We start from the raw sequence: 24,075 nt of genomic DNA, 5'->3' as shown, positions 1-24,075 counted from the left end.
GAGGACTACATAATTGTTTTGAAATGATTATCCTTGGCTACAAAGATCAATATCAAGGGCGACGCTGGTCCGAGATTGGACAGGCAGTTGCTGGTCAGATGTCCTTGCAGAAGTCTGTTTTGTGTTAGGTTGCAGTAGCCTCTGTGCAAGGTTGTGGATCTTATAGAGTCTTTGTGATAGTTTTTGTTATCAGGCATACATCCCTCTCTTCCTGGCCCTCCCCAGCTCTATTTGTCAGGGTTTTTCTAACATTAACAGCTCCATTTTGATTTTGACTACTTTCACAGCAGCAATTCAAAACATCTTCAGGAAACGCATACTGATATTGGGAACACATCAAAAGAGATTTAATTGCATTTTGTGGAAAAGTTTTATGTAGTATTAATAACATACTAATGTAATAAAATAGCAATAACAATTTTTATTACTATTGGGTGATTGCACACCAAATGGATCATAAATGTGCCCTTAGAACAAATGTTTTAAGCAATCATTGACTTATCCTAGCAGCAATGATTGGCACCCATGACAGAGCAACCAGATGATGCTAAAAATCTCAATTTTAGTTCCGATGAAAGGTCCAAGTCAGGAATTATACGTAGAGTAGGAGAATATACTCAAATGAACACCAGTAATAGAAGTGAAGTTCCTTGTTAATCAACTTTTACCTATCTGCAAGTACAACAACTTCCATTTTGTATAGCATATGTAGTTCCCATTTACATTACTTTAGTCCTTACAGTAGCATCACAGGTAGGTATGAGTCGAAGTAGGAAATGGAGGGAAATTTAAATGATTTGACCCAGTAATCCTGTAAGTCATTAAGTAGCAGACTTAAGACCTTTCCCTATGCTCACCAATTGCAAGTACAGTGATAGCATTCTGCTGAATAAATCACTGCTGCTTCTGCCATTCAGTCATTCACTTGTGTGTTCAACAACAATAAACAGCATGGACAAAATGCACACAAAATTTTAAGCATAAATAGTGAATAAATCAGTAGTTTATGTGATATAGGCAAAACTCATAGATGTGTTAAGTACAGATGAGTAGGCAAGCAGCTTGTTAAACATCCAGAATTCATAAGATATATTAAATAGCATGCTAGAAACTGCCAGCCATATCAACGATAGAAATATGTAACAAACAAGAGTGTTGCTTATACATAGAGATGGAAAGAACAAATTATTCTCAGATCACCTCTAGGTAAACAACTGTTATCCCAAAATGTGGTCACCCATTGATGATACCAGTATCATTGCATCCTGGCTCCATGTGTGCTGTACCTATGAAAGGCTAATGAAACACATGACTGTTGAGCTGGCTAGCTGGAAAGCCACAGCTGAGGTCAGGTATACTATACCTTGTATCCTTGTTATGGAGCAAGTGTGTGCCACTGGCACAGGAGATTATTTTTGTCTGCAGGCTTGCAAACCTCAACTCCGGTCTTGGTAACTTCGTTACATTATGGCAAATGCACGAACATTGTGTAAGTCAGAACTGGGGTAGTGCAATCCTTGTACCATGCTTGCGCATATTCGAAATGTGTTAATTGCCCCATATGGTTTCCCTCTTCTCTCACTTGTGTTTTAAATTGATTTAATAAATCTTGTGATTAGAGCATTTTAATTTAGTCCGTGCAGTTTTCTGTCTGGGACTACTGGAGTATCTTGCCTGATGGTGAACTAAAAGGCTACTATTGGATCAAGACAAATTCCCAAATGAAACACAACTAAAGCAGCTGTGTCATGCCCACTCATAGATTCTTTTCAATCTTTTTGACCACTTTAATTTTAAAGAAACCATGCAGATTTAGGGGAAGGGATTACCTCCTCCGTAAACTAAGATTTATTCATCATGTTAAGTGGTTTAGATCAAAGGTGAAGGAAACAAGAAACTCTGTGAGACTTTCAATTCAATTACCTTTTTGATAAGCTGACTGAATAACTAAAAGTTTAAATCGCTTTGTCAGTATTTTTTAAATGCCCTAACATGTAACTAAGCTATCAGGAACATCCGAAAAAGTGTAAAGGAAGATTAAAAGAGCAGGGGTGTCAGTTAACAAATTAATTAGGAATTATTTTGAGGGGAGAGGAGGGGGTTTTCTTAGGTAGCCTGTGCTGGTGAAATACTAATTGGATGACAAAGAAAAAAATAGGACTTTTGCTGCCAGAAGTATGAAGTGTTCTAAATAAATGCTCCTTTCAACACAAATTATTCTGTCAACTTCTAGTCTTATTTTAAATAAGTAAATATATAAGGAAATTATGAGATCATGGCAAGGAGAATTTTGAATTTGTAAAGAGTAAAACTGGACCCATGTAAGGGGTTGGATTATATTCTCCTTTTGCCCTGTCACTACATATACCTGTTAAGTTGTTCCTGGAGCAGATCTAATCTTTGTTCCACTTCCCCGTAGGTGAGGTCGCTTTCGGTTTCAGAGATACCCCAGGCAGCTCGCTGAAGTGCGGATGGACTGGAGTCTTCAGGCTGGGGATGTGCATTTTCTCGTTCCCAGCTTCGCATGTCAGTGATATCTGTGGAAAATAGCAAGATGGATGTCAACCCTCTTAGGTACCCCTTTGCGTCAATAACACATAGATATCCACAAGACAAGCTGGAAAGGATCGGAGTATAACCTGAGAGACAGAGAACCGAAAGTATTCAGTGATGTGTCCAGGGGCCACGGCCAATTGGTAGCAGAGTCCCACTTTCACCCTGCTGGCCCTACCTCCCATATCCGTTTCCATGTGAACAAAAACATGCAGCAGGTCCTGAGTGTTCAGGATTTTGTTTTCTTTCTGTTGGTGCTAGGAGAAGATAAGAACAGCAGAACCAAAACTGATTAGAGAACAATGAGTCTGTGCTTTTATATCTGGAAGGACGCAGCATATGTTGTTTGCACCGCATTATCTACGGTTTAAGATTTTAGGGCTCTTTACCACAGGATAACTTGCATACATTATGACTTAGAGTGAGCCCAAGAAGAGAGCCTTAGGGAAGTGCTGATCTTCAGGGCGATTCCCTTTGGCCAACCCAATTCAAATAGAGCCAAGGAGCCATAAGCCATGAAAAATGGGAAGAATCTTACAAGTCCCCTAGTCCCCAGCTACTGTTTCATGTTTTAATGCTTTCTTGTTGTCCCTTCTGTGCTGCCCTTTGCCATAATTATATTGCTTTCTAGTATGTTTTTCTTGTGGCTCTTTATTTTAAATATTGCTATGTTACTCTACGTTAAGATAAACTATTAGTTCAGGTCTACTATTTAAAATGTTCTAAGTGTCTATTACAGACCAGACCCTTTGGTAAATATGGAGGAACTAAAGACAAAGGAGACTATAGACCCTGAACTGGAAGAATTCAGTCTAGCAGGGTTGTGATCACTTTTCATATAGAGATTCATTTTTCTGAACTTCTTTTAATTTCCTGTTTCCCCTACAATCTATATTTTAAGCTGTCAATATTTGGGGGAAAATATGTCCTTTCCCCCTCATTTTTGTCTATATTTTAGATGTTTTTGCTGCTCACTTAACCTCTAAGAATGATTAACAGGTTGGAAAATGAAACATGAAAAAATACGACTGGAGCTGGGAGTTGACTTTGGAGATGAAGGAGAAACATTTTTCTTCACTGGGAGGGCTAGGAGGAAGGAAGGACTATCTAAAGCTGGTATTCATTTTCACATAGAAAGAGATTTGAATTACAGAAAGTGATTTTGGTTTGATAGAAAGACTTAAAAAAACTTGACAAGTATCTATGATTAAACACTGAGAAGAGTTATTATGTAAAGTTATGGAATTCTTGGCTATTTTAAAAAATTGGATAGAAAGTAACTGAATTGGGCAGGATTAGCTATGATTTTAGAAATAGGAAACAACACCATTGGACTCCTCAAAGTTCCTTCCTTTCCTGCAGTTTCTCCAAGGGTAGTTTAAATGCATCCTCTTTCTCCAAGTAGAAGACAGACATGTCTGTATTCTTTCTTCATGGTTTTCCTCTCACTCATTATCTTTTATCATTGAATATAAAGACATTTCTCAAATGAGGTGCCTGTAATTTCTGCCTCAGTAGGGTGAGGCTTGACAAAGGAATTAGCATATCCAAAGTCAGCATTAGAAAAATATAGGATCAGAGTTCCTTCTTCTGCAGAAATGGCTAACAGACCTCAGAGGGCTTGCTATGAATTCCAGAAAGACTCTTCCTGACTATGGCTTTTGTTCTTATTTAAAGTGGCAGTTTATAATTTCTTTTGCTATTTTATGAAAGATGGTAAAATATAAGTGAACCTAAAAAGATACTGCTGGAGTTTTAAGTCACTTATCTGCAGATTTTCACTGAGAAGTATGATTTGTTATTCACAGACATTTGAACCTATTTAAAATGCAAAACAATAATATCTTAGCAAACTGGGTTTTAAAAATTGGGCCAGTAATGCTAACCAAACTTCTGGAATACCTATATAAATGGTCTGATGATGCTGATGCTTGTCTCTGTCTAGTCTGCTGCTAGCCAGTTAATGTAGAAATCTTTCTTTCAAGAAGGCAAGAACTGATAAGACTGAAGTTACATGTTATGCTCACACATTTTGTGCCAAGAAAGCTTACAGAATTTCTGCCTATGTTTAACAGCTCTCTTCTTTCCAAATTATATATAAGAAATTGGTTTTTAAATGACAATGGTGAATCACATGCAATAAATTATGGAGGATTATATTTTTTCTTCAGGGCTCAAGAAAAAATAATTACCTTATCAGAAATGAATGAAATGTATACTGTTAGAGGCTTCCTTGATTATAATTTACTTTTTAATTAAAATCTGAAGATACGTAATTAGTTTGTTTAAACAGCAGTATAAAAAATGAGGAGTTCAAAGAGGAAATCCTGGTTAGTGGTCGTAATCAAATGAACATCCTTGTAGACACTTTCTAAATATAGCTCGGAAAGAATCTGCACTTGGTTGCCTTGGAAAATGTTGCTATAGTTGCAAGACACATTTCTGGAAATGTATGAACAGAAAGTAAACTTTCACTTTGTTCTGAGTAGATAATTTTCCTAGAGTCAACTTTTGACCTCAATCTTAGTAGTAAAAGAGTCCATTTAATTTGTTCTCTTTTCATTTTAGTTTTGCCTAAATGTGCTCCTCTGTTGGATTCAGCATCACAAATGTTAGGAATATGAGTGAGTGAAATTTCCTATTGATGGTGAAACTAAAATTTGCGGGGGTTTAGTAGTTTGAACTGCAGCAGCAACAAGTCACACATTGCGTATTAATGCAATATGTCATCTTAAAAATCATTAAGGAATGAAATTTGCAGTGAATGAGGTTTTAGAATTCCCCATTGGTTAAAGATGTTAATTAGCCAGGCTAACCATGTGTTACACTGATTGAAGCTATATGACATCAATTCAATCAACATGCATATTTAGATATACATTTTCAAGATAATTATTATTTGAATAGGGATTGCCCTGTAAATTTTTAAAAATTAGAATATATAGATACTACATTTGTTAGAATATAATTTTTTGTGTTTATGGAAAAGCTAATTAAAAATAATTGGAAGACGTAGCAAAGAAAAGTATATGAAGAAGGGCATGAGAATTCATTGTCAGTGAGAGTCATTATAAAGTCAGAAAATCCCCAAATTATATATTTAATAATTTGCCACTTAAGAGTCTAAAACTCAAGGGGAAAACAACAAGCATTTTTATTAGGTTCACATTATGTTGACCTTTGGAGAAAGTAGAGATGGTTCAGCAAGCTCTTCAGAACTTGTGACTTCCATGATACAACCTGTTTCTATTTTTAGCACTTCCCAGAAGCCATTTTCATAAATAACTAAAATGGGACATTTGGTAATCACATTTAATATTCCATTCTTCCATTGTGATAAATGAGGTACTATTTTCACTCACTTCATCAAGATTTTAGATTGTCCAGAGAACACTTCCATATATTCTTAGCTTACTTCAGTGTGGGGTCATGAAAAAAGTGGATGCTACAAGACAGGGAAAGCAACTCTGGAAAAATAAAAAGCCTAAGTATCCTAGATTTAATAAAACCTTTGTAGCTGAATATGGTACTTGGGAATAACGATGATAAGTAATATTTACTTACTCTGTACTAATGTACTAATTTTGCTATCCTACCAGTCCTAGAACATCCTATTTTTCCTTTTTTGTTAATATTCTTTTGATGCTTTATTATGCCTTCCTAATCTTTATATTTTTATACATCCAGGGATATATTAAATTATTAAAACTTGAAAAATAAAACCTGTGAGAAAATAGTAACATTTGGGGATTTTATTTCAGAGAAAGTAATTTACATGTTATCTTAATAACCATAACCTCAATGGTTAGATAATATTATTCCTCCTTTAAAGATGCGTAAGTTGAGTCTTGGTGGGTTTGGCCAAATCATTTACCCAAAGACATAAAGGGAGCAAGTGGCAGAGCTACACTTGGAACCCAAGCAGTTGTTACTGGTACCACTTACTAGCTAGACCTATAGATCTAGCCTCTGGTATGCTAAAATAGTTGTTCTTCCATGTAATAGTTCTTTAAATTTTCCTGAATTTCTCATTTTTTAGCATGAAATCTGCATCTACTAATCAAGCATTATTACCCAACTCGTGCACATTTTCTACAACAAAATCTGTACTTTTGGGTATTCCTTTTGGAAATAAAAATAAAAATAAAATAAAGACCATACTTTATTTCAGGGCATTTCTCCACTCTTATATTCTCTGTAAAATTCAATTTTGGCTTGCATGTATTATAGTGTGATTGCATTGGCCCTTCATACTATAATATTAGAGGGTTGGGGGTGAGAAATGGGTACAGAAGATACATATAAGGAACCAATTGATTAGCTGTCTTAAAATATTCATGGGTCCTCTCTCCCCATTGAAATTACTACAACAGACTTTCCCACAGTTTTCTACCTGACATTATATTAAGTCTGGTTGGTCACAAAAACCTCTCATGCTGTAAGTGTTTGGGAATAATTACCACTTGTTTTAGAACAGTGCAAACACTTCATAGATGATCTGAAATCTGAACGCTTCGTGAACATTTCATGAAGTTGAAAACAATTAGACTAACGTGTCAGTACAGTTCTTAATTTGTAAAAAGTCACCATTTTGTGATTAGCACTGAAGAGAGAACACCTGATGTCTAACTCTGGATTACCTTTGCAAAAGTGACTTCTTTTATCTATGTGCATTCTTCCTGAGGTGGGCACTGTTTCTTCAAAATCGAGCCCAGATGCTTTCCCTATTCCTGGAGAAGAATCTACTATTCCTGAGAAGAGCGGCTTTTGTTCATCATCAATGGAGGAGATGAAAGATGACGATCTGCTTTTTTTCTCTTCAAAGTGTCTCTTGGAACTCTGATAATGTCTTATGGTATCTGCAGAGTCTTCAGGATCATTTGTACTGTTTTCTTTGCCAAAATATATCAAAGAAAAGTTATTTTATAGCAGATAATTAAATGTGAGACGGTATGCATATTAAACTACCTAGCTATATATATAAACTAGCTTTTTCCTATTGAAAATGTAGCTACTTGGGTACTTAATTTTTTAAATTCAAGGGTTATTAGATTATCTTAGTGAAATAAATTATTCATTTCAAAATTAAAAGAATATTTACAATAGTAATAATGTTTATATCTCAGAGGAAAACTGTATGATCACTTACAAACTTTTTTATACGTTCAACAGTTATTTGTATTCTGAGAATCTGGTACACTCTTTCTTTAGGGAAATGAAAAAGACAAGGGAAAATGTGTCCCCCAATTTTAAAATATCACCACTATGCAACTTGTTATTTGTTTGTTTTTAACCTACATGCCCTATTATCTGTTTTAGCTGCTCATGCATTGCAAAGGTCAAAATTGGAAGCCTCCTTGTAGTAAAAGGCTGGCAGGCTGAATTTCAACCTTAGTCTGATGATGTAATGGCCTTGGCATTCCAGGAAGTTGGGTTGTGTAGCATAATGCAAAGAATATAAAGCTTAAATACAGTAATTAAGGTAGGTTTTACCTAATTACATTAAAGCTGGTAGTGCATATTGGCTGTTTTATACTGAAATGTCAGGATAATTTCAGTCCTGAAGGTTGTGTTAGAACATATTTCAGCAGGAAAAACTCAAAGAGACAAATCCCAGAACTTGTTTCTATTAGTGTCCTGGGGAGACAGTATAATTCTCCATCTGGTTTCTGCTAATAACTAACCAACAAAACGCCAGAAGGTACATCATTTTCTGGAGAAATGGTGAAGACAGTGTCTCCATCCACTCTACGCCTCAGTGTGCTTACTTGGTTATTTATAGAAGGCCAAATGAACCGATGGAAGGCCACGCCAGAGAAACTTCCAACTGTTTTTAAAAATTCCCATATGGCATAGAAATTCAACAAAGACTTTTTCCCTTTATTTTTTTAAATCACAATTTAAAATATGAAAAGCCAGAAAGCAGCCCAAGGTAAAAGCAGATAGAGTTTAAAAATCAGTTTTATGCGAAATTGTTATTGAGGAGTTCATGTTTTGTCAATTAAAGTTAAATCTAGCAAATGCAGATTGCTTATTTTCTTTAAGATTTCACGCTTGCTCAGTGATTTCATCATTGCTGAGAAAGCCATGGACCTTTCCGATCTCCAACATTACAGACATCGTTGATTACTTACTGTTACTTGTATATCCCTACTCAATCACTAATCTAATTGGTTGTAAATATTCGGATCAAATCTTCTTACAAAAAGCCTTTTCTCTTCAGTGTCATCGGCACAGACCTCCTTAAACCTCTAAAATTCCATCTTGCCATCTTCTTCCCAACTTTCTTTGTTTTTAACTTCTTCCCTTCTCTTAGCCCTCTGAAAATTTGATCAACATTCTCTACTTTTTGAACATATCATTTTATTCCTCAAAATGTAATAGTTATAAAGTTTAGGCTAGTAAATGTGAAAAAAAGGCAAGTTTCACGTTTCTAAATTATCCTCATACCTGCTTAGTGAATTGCACGAGTTTGCTCTTCCTAAGTAAACCTTCTTGTATTCCCTGACTTGGGAACCAGAGATATTTGAATCAGCTCAGGCCTCCTATTTTCTTGAAAATGATTTTCATTTCTACAATTTTGTGGAGTGTTTTCCAGCAGCATCAAATGCAAGCTGAATTAACCATTAATTCATATGCCTCCAATCGAAGTCTGGATAATGCTAACATGGATATTTGTAATGAATGTACATGACAAATTAATAAACCATTTTGTATCTTTGGCTGGAGAGGTCTTGGGGAATCCTTACACATGGTAGAATGTTCTGTTTTACCTACCATGCTAGGCTTCAGTCTTAGTTTACTAACTTTGGCTTGATTTTGGATGCTTATGAACAAGATTCACCAGTTAACATGTATTGTTAAGTTGAATTATAACATGCTGATTTCACCTTGGACATGTGTTTACAAAATGTGGTCAATGAGGAATTACTATCATTTAGTTGTATAGTAAAATGGAGAAAATTACTTCGTATACATAGGACAGAATTCTTTAGCAAAAATTTCAGGTAAAAGCAGAATCAGGTAAAGGAAGAAGAAAAAAATTTGATATCCTTGAATTTTCCCCATTGGTAAGGAGGGAAAAAAAACCCACCTTTATTTCTGTATTCGTTGCTACTGGACTATCACCCAAGCCATATGAACAATTTATTTGATACAAACCCACTGAAACAGCATTTTTCCATTCCATACTAGATAAATTAAAGCTTCATTTTCTGTCACATAAAATGAAAGTTGAAATGACAATCTATTTGTAGATTAAAAATGGAAACTGTTCAGGCTTTGGCTGGAAAATTGGCTGATGTAATATGTACATGAAATTGGGCAGCTGAAATGCATTATAATTAGCCTCCAGGTACTTCTAAATTTTGATGGACTGTACTATTTTTGCCTTTTTCCAGTTAAACTGAATTATTTGATAGATATTAAATAGTATCAGGTACTATTTATTTCTTAATTCTATTTATATTCTATGTAGAAATAGGATTCTAAGGGCAGTTATCTGATTGCATAATCTTTCTTGTTACCATCATTTTATACAAAGAAAAAGTCTTGCCTGTTTAATTAAACCACAGATTTGCTTCTCATTCAGAAGATGAAAAACCTTTTTTCTCCCTTGTTTCTTTAGGCGGACAGTTCATCTCCTCCCCTTTTTTCACAGAACACAATTCTAAAGCATTTGTGACTTGTCTTATGAGTGTCTCTCTGAGTTTAGAATGAATTCAAGAACACAGAATAAATGTCCTAATGGAATGGCTGACCCATTTATCTTAAGAACGATAAATATAAAATCTTTCCTTTCAAAAAACCTGGAATTAACATTTGTGCTCACTCCATCTTTTATGGAATCTTCCTCTCAGTTTACCATTTTTATTTGTCAAACCCAACAGGGAGACATAAGCTTTGGTCAAAGAGAAGCATTTAAGGTGCTCTCTCAGCATTTGAGTTTTAAATTTCTCACTGCTGACAATTAAGAAATAAGTTGAGCAATTCCCAGCCAGATGCCTTGAAAAAATTATTACATTGGAAAATTGGAGTCTAAAATAAATTTTTTCATTTAAGATCACATACTTTAGGCCTCCTGTAGCTCTAAAGGATATTGAAAGGGGCTTAGATGAATATTTTTTATACAAATAATACAAAAATTAACAATTTTAAAAATTAAAATAAGGAGAAGATGGATATTGGTTTAAAGGTAAAAAGTTTCACATATGCAGAATGAATAAATTCTGGAGCTCTATTCTACAGTATGGTAACTATAGTAAACGTATTATATACTTAGAAGTTGCTAAGAGATTAGATTTTAAATATTCTCCCCACATAAACACACACACACACACACACACACAGAGTTAACTATGTGCGTGATGAGTGTGTTAAATTAGCTTGAATATTGTAATCATTTCATAATGTATACAAATATGAAAAAATCACTTTGTATACCATAAATATGTAGAACTTTTACATGTCAATCAGACCTCAATAAAGCTTGAAAAGATCAAAAGATACTTTTATAGATCACTAAAATGGATAACAAAAAGCTAATCATTTTTTGTTATTGAAGAAGATATTTCAAAGACTTACCAAAGTATAATACCAATATATTTAAATAATCTAATAAAACCAGAATAGAATTATCACTATTCTATAAAAATAAGTTTATCACTGAATACATTTACCCCTTCAATAATTTTCATAGGAGTTATTTTATTTTGGAGAAACACTTTTTTTTTTTTTTTTGAGACGGAGTCTCGCTCTGTCGCCCAGGCTGGAGGGCAGTGGCGCAATCTCGGCTCACTGCAAGCTCCGCCTCCCGGGTTCACGCCATTCTCCTGCCTCAGCCTCTCCGAGTAGCTGGGACTACAGGCGCCCGCCACCACGCCCGGCTAATTTTTTGTATTTTTAGTAGAGACGGGGTTTCACCGTGGTCTCGATCTCCTGACCTCGTGATCCGCCCGCCTCGGCCTCCCAAAGTGCTGGGATTACAAGCGTGAGCCACCGCGCCCGGCCCGGAGAAACACTTTTAAAACTTACTGGCTTTTGGATGGTAATGGAAAATCACTAAACCAGTATTACAAAGTGATAGTGTTTATTGCTATCCTTTGAAATGCAAAATGTAATGAGTTCAATACACTTCCACTCTATTTTCTGGTATATTGGATTTTTCTTGTGGAGCATATATTGAAGAGCTCATTTTAATAAAATTATACGGATAGGGAAATGAGTAAAGTTTTCTTCCCTAGTCTTGGGATGTGTGTATCTCTTGAAAAGGGTTCTTGTAGGTCATCATGCGTGCAGAACCATCTGCGTCCAATCTTTCACCTTGATTTCCATCTCTTCGGTTGTTACAGGCACATCTTTAACACTGTTTCAAGGTTTTACCCTTGTGGCTTTTTTTGTTTTGTTTGTCTTTTTTGTTTTGTTTTTCATGCTTGGCAGTTTGTTCTTTACAATGGAGCATATTGTGATAATCTACTAGCAAAAGTAAGAGGGTCTTCGGAGCTCTGAGGATTGTTTCTTAGCTTTTGGAAATCAAGAGGGTAAGAATATTTCCAGGTTAGGAAGGAAAAGCTCAGCATTCTTTAACTTCACAGGCCAATGTCCCTTTTGCTAATAAAAATTATTTTCTTTCTGACGCAATCATTTTTACAAGTACTGTATAATTGAGGATACTTGACGACTTTATTCATGAACATTATGCTTTATGCTTTTGGAAAAGGAAGTAGGAAAAGGTATAGAGAAGGGATATTTGGAAGAGTGGGTTCAGATACTTCTGCAGAATTCTGATGAGGAACGGGAGGCAAAGGAATCAATGCCAAATCTGTTGTTTTGGGAGAGGTGACCTCAGGTGATGTCAATGCTTTAGTTAAAAAATATACCAATAGGATTTCTCTTAAAATGTATAACATCAGCAAGAACTAATTTTCACAATGTTTGAGGCGTTTCCACGCAATAAAACCAATAGAGTAAAAAGTTTCCTCTTCCAGGTCCTCTTTTTTTCTACTCAAGACTTGGTACAAAATAGTAAAAATAATTTCTTCAGAATTCTGTAGAAACACTTTTTTCTGCTAAATTAACTAGAAAATATAATGAAAATTGAAGAGGGAAAGTATGCAGACGCTACAATTCAGAGGGAATTTCTATTTATCTCCTTGCTATCCAATGAAGAATTTTCTCTAAAACGTTAAGACAAACTTTAGAAACTAAAGTAGAAGTAAACATGAAAAAACTCAGGGCACTTAGCACGCAGTGGGTACTCAATGACAATGGACGTCAAATGAATGGGTGATTGTTTGTGCCTGGTTACACTGCTGCCCTCATTGGATTATTCTCTGCCAAAAGGTCACCCCCTAATTAGCTATTAATAGCCACTTTGATACTGTATTTTCTGTCAACAGAAAGGGTTGAGCAGAACACTGCAAATATTTGGTCTTATAAGCCCTGTAAGTAAACATACATAAATGTATGTGTGTAGTGTATAATCGCACTATATATATATATATACACACACACACATATTTATATATTTTATAATATATAAATTATGTATACACATATGTATATGTATATATCTTGTGCCATTATACATGCTATTTTACAAATATACCCTGTATATTATACAATGTACACAACATAAAATTTTAGAAGAATTATTACTTCTATGACTTAATAGATTTGGCTCACACTGGAGTAGGCACAGTTCAACTTTTAAGACCACGTAAATAGAGACGATTTTTCAGCATTTTTCTCATTTACTTCTCTTCTGCCCAGCCATCTTAACAATGCTCGTGGCCACTGAGCAGGTCATTGAAGCCTGATTTTTATTCTTCACTTTCTGTAATAATATTCTACTTCCATCTCAGGAGCTGTAGCAATTCTTCCTACAATGAACATTGTCATATTGGGGAGGTCCTGGGCACCTCCATGCCAGAATTTTAGGAAGAAAAGATAACTACTTGAAGATACCTTTAAAAATACAAGGTGCTCTCAAATTTCTACCTGCACTTACAAGTCTCTCCTGTAGGGAAGTGGGATTTTTCCTTAGAAAAAAAATATACAGCTCATGGGAACAAGCCACCCTCATCAACAAATTCATTATGTATTCAATATAAGTAGATATTTTGTTTTTCAGCTTTCCAGAGGCTGTACATATTTCACTGAAAAATTATATCTTGTTCAGTGTGAGCTCTTTAGAACCTTGTGGGAGGCATAATTGGAAGTGGAGTGGCAGGCGGCAGGTGTGGATTGAAGCCGGCAAAGTTGCATTGCTCCACTCAGTGGGTAGGGAGTGGCAATCCAGGACTCAACCTCTGTCTGCTGCTAGTGCCCAGAAACACAGTCTTCTTTCTGGTTCTTGATGCCACTGCTGATTTACAGGCAACAGCACTCTTGAGTGCCTGCCTTCAAGATTTCCTTTCATATGAGCAATAAACTAACACTACAAAAATGAATGCATTTCAAGGGAAGATTTCAGTTTCTGTATCCACAAATCGTTTAGCATGAATGATCCCCTGAAAGTTCTCTGTTCTTTATATTGTGTGTATTTTTCTCCTATATATTGATGCTACATCAAGAAGTATATGATGAATGCTCACCTTAAGAGAATTAGATTTGTATGACAGGGACTAAATTGCTTTCAGCAAACTTTATAATTGCCCACAGCACCCTGGATTCCTAAAGACTTTGGAATAGGCTTTCGGGCTCTGGTTAACTGGAGTTACTTGTGTTTTCACATTGACCAACTCATGGTTACTTACTGGCACAACCAGGAAACTTCAAAGAGCTGCAGGCAGAAAATCCCTTAGCATCTACACTTTATATGAAATTGATCTCATAAACTAAGCCTGTGATTAAAGGCATAGTATTCAAAATCAACAGAAATGTCTCGTTACATGAGCACAGTACAAATTGTGACATTGCTCTCAGGGCCTTATCAGGAGACAAAAACATTAGATAATTTAGCTTAAGAATGAGGAAACTGAACAAGATTGAAAGGAGATTTAATAAATCTTCAACTATGTGGAGGACATTATTATATTGACAACATTGTTAACCTGTTTTTCATTTCCAGTAAGATAAACATAAGAGATGAACTTCAGGATAAGGGATTTAGATTAACTCTGTGGAAGAACAGCTTAATAGTAGTGGTTCTGATTTTAGAATAAGTCACCCAGAAAATAATTAAAGACATTGCAGAACAAAATTATTAACTATCTATGAGTAGTGTATTTTTCTACAGTCAGCCAGAGGAATCAATAATTAGTCCAATTCAAGAAATATTTATCAACCATTCTTTGCTAAAGTTATCTACAGTTTGGCAAAGGTAAAGGAAAAAAATATACCAGTAGCCATCATATTTTGACAATATTATAAGAATTAAGTGCTTTGAGAATTCATAAAAGAAAGAGAAGCTTTACATTTGAGGAGATCAAGAAGCAATTCACATTAAATATATCATTGGAGATTGACTTTGACAAAAAATGTAATTTTAGTGGATGAAACTGGTGTGGTATGAATTCTTGTGTGTGTGTGTGTGTGCATGTGTGTATGTGTGTGTGTTTTTGAGGACAAGGAAGCAAATTAATTAAGGGAATATTATAAGCAAAACCACAGAAACAATGTACATGGAGGAGTGGGCAGTTTGTTTCAATTGAAATGTGGAGCAAGCTAAAGCTAGTAGATGATCTCTTCTAGAGAGAGGATTCATTGAGGAGAAAAGAGTGAAAAAAAGAACTTGGCATAAGAAGGCAAGAAAAGGGAAAAGAATAAAAAGGAAGATGCTCCAATTCTATTTCATTTATTCTTTCCACAGATACTTGTTGAGCATCTGCTATGCAGCAAGCACTAAAACTACAGGGGGCCAAATATTTTCCATTTTCACAGAACTTATGATCTAGAGGCAGACAACATCAATTAAATAATGATGCAAATAAACCCAGAAGTACAACTGGAATAAATGCTGCTGAAGAGATGAACTGATGCGGGAAGGAGTGGAGTGTTGGGAGTAGTTAAGGGAAGGATATTATGAAATAAGACTGAAGAGGTAAGTTAAGACCCACCCTAATAAGGATTTAGGGCACAGGATGTCCTTAGAGGGCTTTGAACATGTAGGTGACATAAACATAGCTGCATTTAGAAAAAAAAATCAACAGAAGTCCAGTGTGGAATAGATGAGAGAGGGGCAAGTTGCATGTGGGAAGGCAAGTTGGAAGGCTGTTTCAGTATTCCAGGTGGCAGATTATGGTAGCTTGGCCCAGAGCTGTGGCTAAGTAGATGGAGAGAAGTTAACCAAAAGGAGACCTAATTTGAAGACTAAATGGAGGTTTATTGGAGGTAGCAATAATAGGACTTGTTGCCAGAGTTGCTGGAGAGGTTGTGAGAAGATTGGCTCCAAGATATCTGGCTTGTACAATTGATTGAATAGAGTCACCATCTGCAGACGCATGGGAATTGAAGAGGAGACAGGTTTCCAGGGTACACCATGAATTCAATTTAGGAAATGTTGAGTTCGAGCTGCCTTTCAGATTTCAGGTAGATGATTTTATAGGCAGTTGGATATGTGGGACTGAAGCTCAGGTGGTCTGGGATTAACATGTAATCATGAACATCTCCTATGTGAGGATATACTTAAATGATGGGCATAAATGGGATCACCCAGAGAAAGAGTGTGATACAGAACGAGAAGAAAAAGGAGCCTAGGACTATGCCTTAAAACTCTAACAAATTAACACCGGTGTAGAAGATAATAATCTTGAAATTATCTTCAGGGAGTTCACGAAGGTAAGAGGAAAATAGGAAGATTGAAGTATTACAGATGCAAAGAAAAGAATATTCAAGGAAAAGAGGGGACCTGCGTCATAGTGAAAGATGCAGCTATGGGGCCAAATAAGCTAAATACTAGAATGTCTGTTGGATCAGCATGAGGCAAGAGTCAAAGCTTCTTCAGGAAAACTTTCTCCTATCTGCCAAGAACAATTAAATGTACACTCAGCTGGGCTCCCATTGAGGAATACCTATTCCTGTTACAGAGCCTACTATTTGAGGGTGTGTCTATCTCCCTCTCTAGGGAAGATGAGGGATGTTCTGCACAGCTTATTTCTCAGAATATTGAGTAGCTGCTTGAAAATGTGAAATGTTAAATGAATATTTGTTGACTATATGAGCAAAGCATAAAGAATAGTCAGAGAGGCAGAAAAACCTGGAGAAAACAAGAAGTGACAAGTGCCACAGAGTCTGAGGATGAGAAGGACTAACAAATGTGGCCTTCATCCATGTCATGCATGCTTGTGGGGCATGTAAGAGGATTGAGCTCTTGGCCTGAAATGACAGCCCTCCTTCCAGAAAACTGTGCTCAGAACGAATTGACCTGAATGTCTTTTAAAAATCAATCAACTCTATTTCTTAATCTGTGATGTCCTTGTGAATATTAGATAGGTTTGTTGAATAATATCGTTGAGCGCTATCAATCAGAAACTGGAAACCAGATCATTAGCTACTGAATAAAGCAAAGGATCTGCCCTCCTAAAGCCTGAGTAAAATATACTCTTGAAATCAGAAGTAAAATGAACATTTAAGTAAGAAGGCTAATTACCACATGCTCTACATTTAAACTTTAAGAATGGAATGAATCACCTTTATCTCCTTCACTTTCAAATGACAATTTCCTTCTTCGTAGTTTACAGTTGTCTCCTTCCGAATCATTCATGGATTGTGATCGTAGAAGATCAGCCTTTGTTAATGGAACATGAAGATAAAATGAAAGATTACTCAACTAGAACATAATGTACTATTCAGTAAACTATTTACTATTTCATATTGCTTCACCCATCTTGAGACTTAATTATTAGATTGCAGGCAAACAGCTACAATACCTTGCTTAATACGTGTCTCTTAATTATAAAATACACAGATAGAATAATTTTTAGTACTTTCACCATTTGCTGGGGAAATCATAGTGTAGAAGTTATTTATGTGAAATGTTTAGGAATGATGTCAACATTTAAAGATAAAATATTTCTTTATGTGGAATGTGTTTTATGCAACTTGGTAAAGTTAAAATAAGAATAATACAGGTGACCCTTGAACAATACAGGCTTCAAGTGTGCGGGTTCACTTATACATGAATTTTCTTTTTCCTCTGCTACTCCTGAGACAGCAAGACCAATCATTCCTCTTCCTCCTCCTCCACAGCCTATTAAATATGAAGATGATGAGATGATGGTCTTTATCATAATCTACTTCCACTTAATTAATGGTAAATATATGTCCTCATCCTTATGATTTTCTTAATAACATTTTCTTTTCTATAGCTTACTTTATTGTAAGAATACATTTTATAAAAATATACAAAATATGTGTTGACCGATTACATTATTAGTAAGGCTTCTAATAAATAGTAGGCCATCAAAAACTGCATATAAGTTTTTGTGGAGTCAAAAGTTATATGCAGATTTTCAACTATACGAGGATTGGTGTTCTGAATTCCCATGTTGTTCAAAAGTCAATTGTAGTAATTTAAAGAACTTTGCATAACTAATAGTACTGCAAAGAAAAATGTATAAAACAGTTAAAATTTTCTATGATGTTTAAAGGACGTGGTAATTATCGTAAGGTTAAATTTCACAATAATAAATATAAGGTTAAATTCCATAAACATTACACTTTGAACCCTTTATTATTTTGCTCCCAGATCCTCCTTCTTCCCTCTCTGGTTCACTCTGTCTAATATTGTCTACCTTGTAAATAAAAATGGAAGCTCTTGTTTATTTGAGTACTGACTAAACTTTTATATAAAGAAGTTATGAGAGGTAGATATTTGTTACTTTTCAAGGCAAAGTCAGAATGAGGTTGGTGACATAAAACTGAGATTGTGACAAGTTACTGAATTAAAGCCATTACAAAAACATATGTTCTTAATAACTAGAATCTTTTTCTACTTCAACTAAAAAAACCTTTTCAGTGTTTTAAAAAGAAATAATTATCTGACCTGGTGTATCAGGATATAACGGTATCTAGGGGCCCTTAAAATTCCTCTTTCTCTTTTAAGCCTCTCATGGTACTTGGGAATGTCTATAACTACAGCAAGTATTAAATCTACTCCCTCTTACCTAACTATTGACTTCAGGGGTTTTTTTCCCCAGAGAATATATTAGTTAGCATTTAAATACATTGGCAAGTATCAATCACTCAATATTTGATTTCTGATTTAAAAAAGCATTTAGAATTAGAGTGGCGTTGTGAAATTTTGGGGGAAAAGGGATGGAAGAGGAATAACCTAGTAATACATTTTGGGTTACAACATAAGTTTTATAGCCATAGAACAGTAGTAGCTCATAAGGGCACATTTTCACAGTAGAAAGGAGTAAGGAACATAACAGCTACACTTGAATTTCATTCTAGGTTAACTTACATACACAATTATTTAAACTATTATTTCCGTTAGACTACATATTCATTCTGCACCATTAAAACTGGCAATACTGTGAAACCTGACTAATTTGGACTTCTGTGATTTGGAAATTGTATTAGATAGGAAACTAAACTTGAATGAGGTTAATTTTTTCATTATCGTTGTGAAGACATTGATAACCAATGTATAGTGTAAATAATAGCTGAGAGAATATTCTAACCTCTGTATAAGATAAACTCAAGCAATTTTCAACAGCCTAAAATCACCCATTTCTAGCAAATAATTGGCACACTATAAACAAAGGCTATTTCAACTCAAGTGTGTCACCTAAGGGCTTCTACAAGATCAAACCTAATTGAACTACTTGAAATTATTCAACATATTGGAAAGCAATTGGGCTAAATTTCTTTCCTATAATTCAGAAATTTTAATATTCAGCTGCTCTTTTCTTCCAAATATTCAGAGTTGGTGAAGTTTTGCTGCAATATTTTGCTTGATTTTTCAGAAATATTTGTGCAATTCAAAAATAAAATAAAATGTCAGAAATATAAACATAAGCAAACAGTTAACATATACCTTTGCACTCTCATGCCTTAGGTTGAAAGTTAACTCTAGGTTTGTTAGAAAGTGATCAGAAAACTCAGGATACATATCCAAAACCTCTAACAAGTCTTCTCGCTGAATCTTATGCAAGTCACAGTATGTGAGGGCTCTTACATCTGCATTAGACTTTCCAGGTTTGGCATAAAGATGAACCATTTCTCCAAATATATCATTTTTTCCTAAGAAAATAAAAAGAAAAAGAGGGGGGGAAAGGGAATCCAAATTCAATATTTTCATTCTAAAAGTAGAAGGGGGTCACTAAACAATTGATCAATCCCTGAACCAGACTTGGGGAGCAACATTCCAGCACCTTAACTAAATGCCCATCCCATGTTTGGTGAGTGGAAATTGGTCTCTAAGGGTGATTGGTCCTTTTATTTCCTTGTTTTGGTTATTTGGCTAAGCATCTAGAATGTAGCAAACATATCTTCAGTCCCGTATGCCCCACTTTGCTAGCAAAGGGTCTCGCCATAGAGTATTTTAAAGATACTTTCAGGTAGGGGTACTCTGATTTTTTCAATCCAGGAATATGAGAAAGGCTGCAGTGAGTCAGATTCATGATCTTTCTGTCTTGGGATGGTCTCTGCAAGTGAAGCTGAGCAAGGGGTTATGGTGGAGCTGTTTTAACACTTAGTGGATTGGTGGAACAATTGGAACACACCTTGTTTCCTAATAACCACTTTTCAATTTGCCCTTAATAAATATGCCCAATTGCTTAATAAATCTAGTTATATTTTCTCAACATGTGTAGTCCTGCTTTTTGTTATACGGCCTTTGTTAGGGAAGTTTGTCCTTCTTACTCTTCTGTAAAATCTAGGGTTATTTCAGTGTCTAGCTTCTAATAGGCCTTCCCCATCACCTCTGCCTAGCCACATACTACCTGCTTTTCAAGATCTTATTCCATGCCAAAGATAAGAACAACAGTAACAGTAACAAATATTTATTGAGGACCAGCAGGTGCCAGGTACTGTGTCAAATGCTTAGGTGCATTGCCTCAATTTATTCCTAAAATAACTTCATGAAGGAATTACTAATAATTATCCACATTTTACCAATACAGAAAGAGCATTAAAGAGATAAACTGATTAGCCTAACGTCACCCTCTTAGTTGAATGAAGTGGAGGGAGGGAGAGAACAGCCAGAAATAAATCCCATGCATGGTGACTCCAGAGTCAAAGTTCTTGCACACCTGATACTGTGTATCTAACCTCCTTCCAGTGATTTCCCTGAATGTCATGGCCACTTAGATTTTTCTGTTTCAGACTATCAAAGAACTTAAAAATTGTACTTGTGGTATATATACTTAATACATACTGATATATTACTTGATTATGTAACTTCTAAAGATAATCAATGGCAATGTAAAATAGTACTCTCTTGTATCTATCCTGGAGCTTCTTTTCATTTTTAGAAAAAACTCCGTGGGTATATTATTTTAGATTTTGGTAGACAACTTCATGTATACCTCACTGTAGAAGCTATCAAAGACTTTTAAGTAATAAGATACTAATTAGTCAAAAATGCTATAATATTCTTGTTTTACAAAGGAATTCAATAGTGAGAAATCAAACACCATATCTTAACTATGTAAGAATAATTGACATTGGAAAGGATACATTAACCACAGTTTAAATAAATACGTATCAGCCTTCCAAAAACAGGATAAATGATCATAATTTGTAAGGGATTTAGGGGCTGACTTATATGGAAGTAGGGACAGAAAAGAGTAATTTCCTGACATTCTTCATAGTTTTGGTAGCTCAGTATAGATATTATTGTTTTTAAAAAAGACCTGAACTAAATTAATCATGGGCTTTGTATTTCAATTACCAACATGACTGTAAATGAGTCAGGAGCAAGCCAGTCCATGGATATGTCTTAGCAACACTCTAAAATTACTACTTAATAAAGCAAGAAAGCTTGTTACCTTCTTGTAGAAGCTAGGACTGGCTGATTTGAAGATCAGAAATGCAATGAAGCATCCTCCTTTCCTGGCAACATACCAGAGCAAACTGTCTATGCCAAATTTAGTGAAAATCTAACTTAATTGTGTGGCCTTAAAATGATTTAGAATACGTGTTTATTCTTTGTCAGCTTATTGGTTAGAAAACTAAATTTGGGAAATTTAAAAAAACTAATATAATAAAACTATCAAAATATATAAGAAAATCACTTGAGCATCTTTATTCATGTATTTGAGTTCTGTGCCATGTCATACTCTGGTTCTACACAGCAGCAGGGGGGAAACTGACAACATCCCTGTCCTATTGGAGATAACCACCATATGTAAACATCAAAAGCTGAGTGACAGAAAATCATTGAATTACATGCCCATTATTTAAGTGGAGCTGGATAATCCACAGGGGAAAAATGCAAATTTTTACAGAAACTAAGGATAGGCGTTATCATAGGGAGAGTGAGGCTTAAACCTACCGGCTATGTGGTAGGAGAAAAGAAGAATTGACTGATTTTTCTGTTTCCTTGCTCTCCCCAGTGTCCTAATATTCTAAAGAAGTACTACAAGTTCACATGGCCTGAATTTATTTTTATTTTTATTATTTATTATTTTATTTTTTTAAAATTTTTAAATTTTTTTATTATACTTTAAGTTCTAGGGTACAACATATGTATACATGTGCCATGTTGGTGTGCTGCACCCATTAATTCGTCATTTACATTAGGTATATCTCCTAATGCTATCCCTCCCCGCTCCCCACACCCCACAACAGGCCCCGGTGTGTGTACATGGCCTAAATTTATTTTTAAAGAGGCAGATTAAACATGTGCTTTCTTTTGCACCCAAACCTGTTGAAGTTATGACTAATTTAATCTCTTCACCACTTCTATCCCTGGTTGTTAAGTTCATAGGTCTATATTAATTACCTAGTTAAGGACTGTATGATTCCATTTAATCAGACACGGCAGGTAAAAATGCACAGTGAATAAATGAAATTCATCAAAACATAAACCCAGTTCATGACAGGGTTTTGGCACATTCTAGCAAGTATTTCCTACAACACATATATTTTATTTTAAGGTGTTGAGGGATCAAGCATGAAGCTAAGATCTTCTAACATAAAAAAAGAATATGCTTACTATTTTCCTAGATTTGGCCTTAAATGTCTAGGTAGCTGCCAAGAACTGAAGAGAATTATCGAAGCATTTACACATTGGAGAAAAAGTGAGACAGTTAAGAAAACATATTTTCTGCAAGGTTAATTTGGTTTGAACTGAATTTTAAATACAGCTTTCAAATTACCCACCACTCTTACACTGTTCTTATAAATACTTACATCAGTCTTTTTTCCTAATCATTTTAAACTATGCATTACAATCTAATAACTGAATCTGTCACCATGCACTTCTAAAACACTCACCCAGAATAGCCACCACAATGTCATCTTTGAGAATTTCAATGGAACCTCTGGATAAGAAATAAAGTGCAGTGAGGACATCCCCACAGTGAACGAGGGTGTCTCCTGGAGGTGCATGGGTGGTCTTGAACTTCATTGCCAAAGCTCTAAGGCAACCTTTACTTGCCCCCCGAAAGGCTTTGCAGTTTTGCAGCAACGTCTGATTGAGATGTAGACAAATGTCTGCTTGTAAGCATTCTGGAAAACCCTTTAGGACCTGAAGAAAAAAAGAAAGAGTTTCATACTACCAGTGTTCTGGGTATCTCCGCCTGAAATACAGTCAATTTCTTGCTCACAGAACTGCAGGTGTAGTCATTTCCACGCAGGAGTTCCTACAACTCTTCTACCTCGCCTACCTTAATGAATACTTGGTTTGCTAAACATGTCAAAATTTTTAACTCAAATACTTATTCTCTGAATTAACTGCAGGCATTCAGACTCAATACAAATGCTGTCTCATTAAAATATAATGCCTACAACTTTTTACACTGCTTCTCTTTCCCTGCAATATGTTATGTGGCATACTGTGCACAGATATAATGCAATGTGACAATTAATAAGACGTAACTAATGAAAGGTGGTACAACTAGAAAGACAATCAACCTTTTGAAAGAATCTCAAGTCAATTTAGGTTGCCATTTCTGGTATACATGTAAGTTATAATTAGTAAAAATGTTGACCCTGAAATAACCATAGTATTTGTAAATGTCATATACCAGAGTGTGCTATTAGTTTACTGTATTTGGAATATTTATGTTTTATACGCACACTATTAATGCTAAATATTTTGATAAGCACTGAAAATAGAGAAAGGCAAGGAGAACAGCAAAAACACTTTAAAAGTGTAGTCCAATATTCAGAAATGGAAATTGCACCAGAATTTTCAGTGCATACATAAGCTTCTAAAGTGCTAATGTTTTGCCAACCTATTCAGGGGCTAATTTAAAACTTGTTGAACAGATTAAACAATAGCTTGTGACAACTGCTACTCAATCTGAACTGAATAAAATGATTTGCTATTTTCATACAATTCTCAATATACAATGATTCAAAGACATTCAACTCTTGCTTCTCTGTGTCTTGCTATTTTGGGTGGCG

General features: G+C 35.3%; 1 protein-coding gene across 2 annotated transcripts in view; it reads right to left on the bottom strand.

Moving 5' to 3' along the window:
* The window catches only part of KCNH7 (potassium voltage-gated channel subfamily H member 7), a 475,937-nt gene that overhangs the window by 8,946 nt on the left and 442,916 nt on the right, over positions 1-24,075 (bottom strand). Inside the window, exons 10-14 of one of the 2 annotated variants that reach the window (XM_055291948.2) lie at positions 22,942-23,194; positions 19,538-19,743; positions 17,185-17,281; positions 7,194-7,445; positions 2,369-2,537 (exon numbers count right to left, since the gene is read on the bottom strand). In XM_055291948.2, coding sequence (XP_055147923.1) covers positions 2,369-2,537; positions 7,194-7,445; positions 17,185-17,281; positions 19,538-19,743; positions 22,942-23,194 — 977 coding nt within the window. The remainder of the gene's footprint in view (positions 1-2,368; positions 2,538-7,193; positions 7,446-17,184; positions 17,282-19,537; positions 19,744-22,941; positions 23,195-24,075) is intronic. The other variant, XM_055291949.2, reaches the window with a different exon arrangement.

Source organism: Symphalangus syndactylus, chromosome 9, assembly GCF_028878055.3.
Source record: "Symphalangus syndactylus isolate Jambi chromosome 9, NHGRI_mSymSyn1-v2.1_pri, whole genome shotgun sequence".
NCBI lineage: Eukaryota > Metazoa > Chordata > Mammalia > Primates > Hylobatidae > Symphalangus > Symphalangus syndactylus.
Note: the sequence above shows the minus strand (reverse complement) of the source record. Positions and strands in the feature narration are given on the sequence as shown.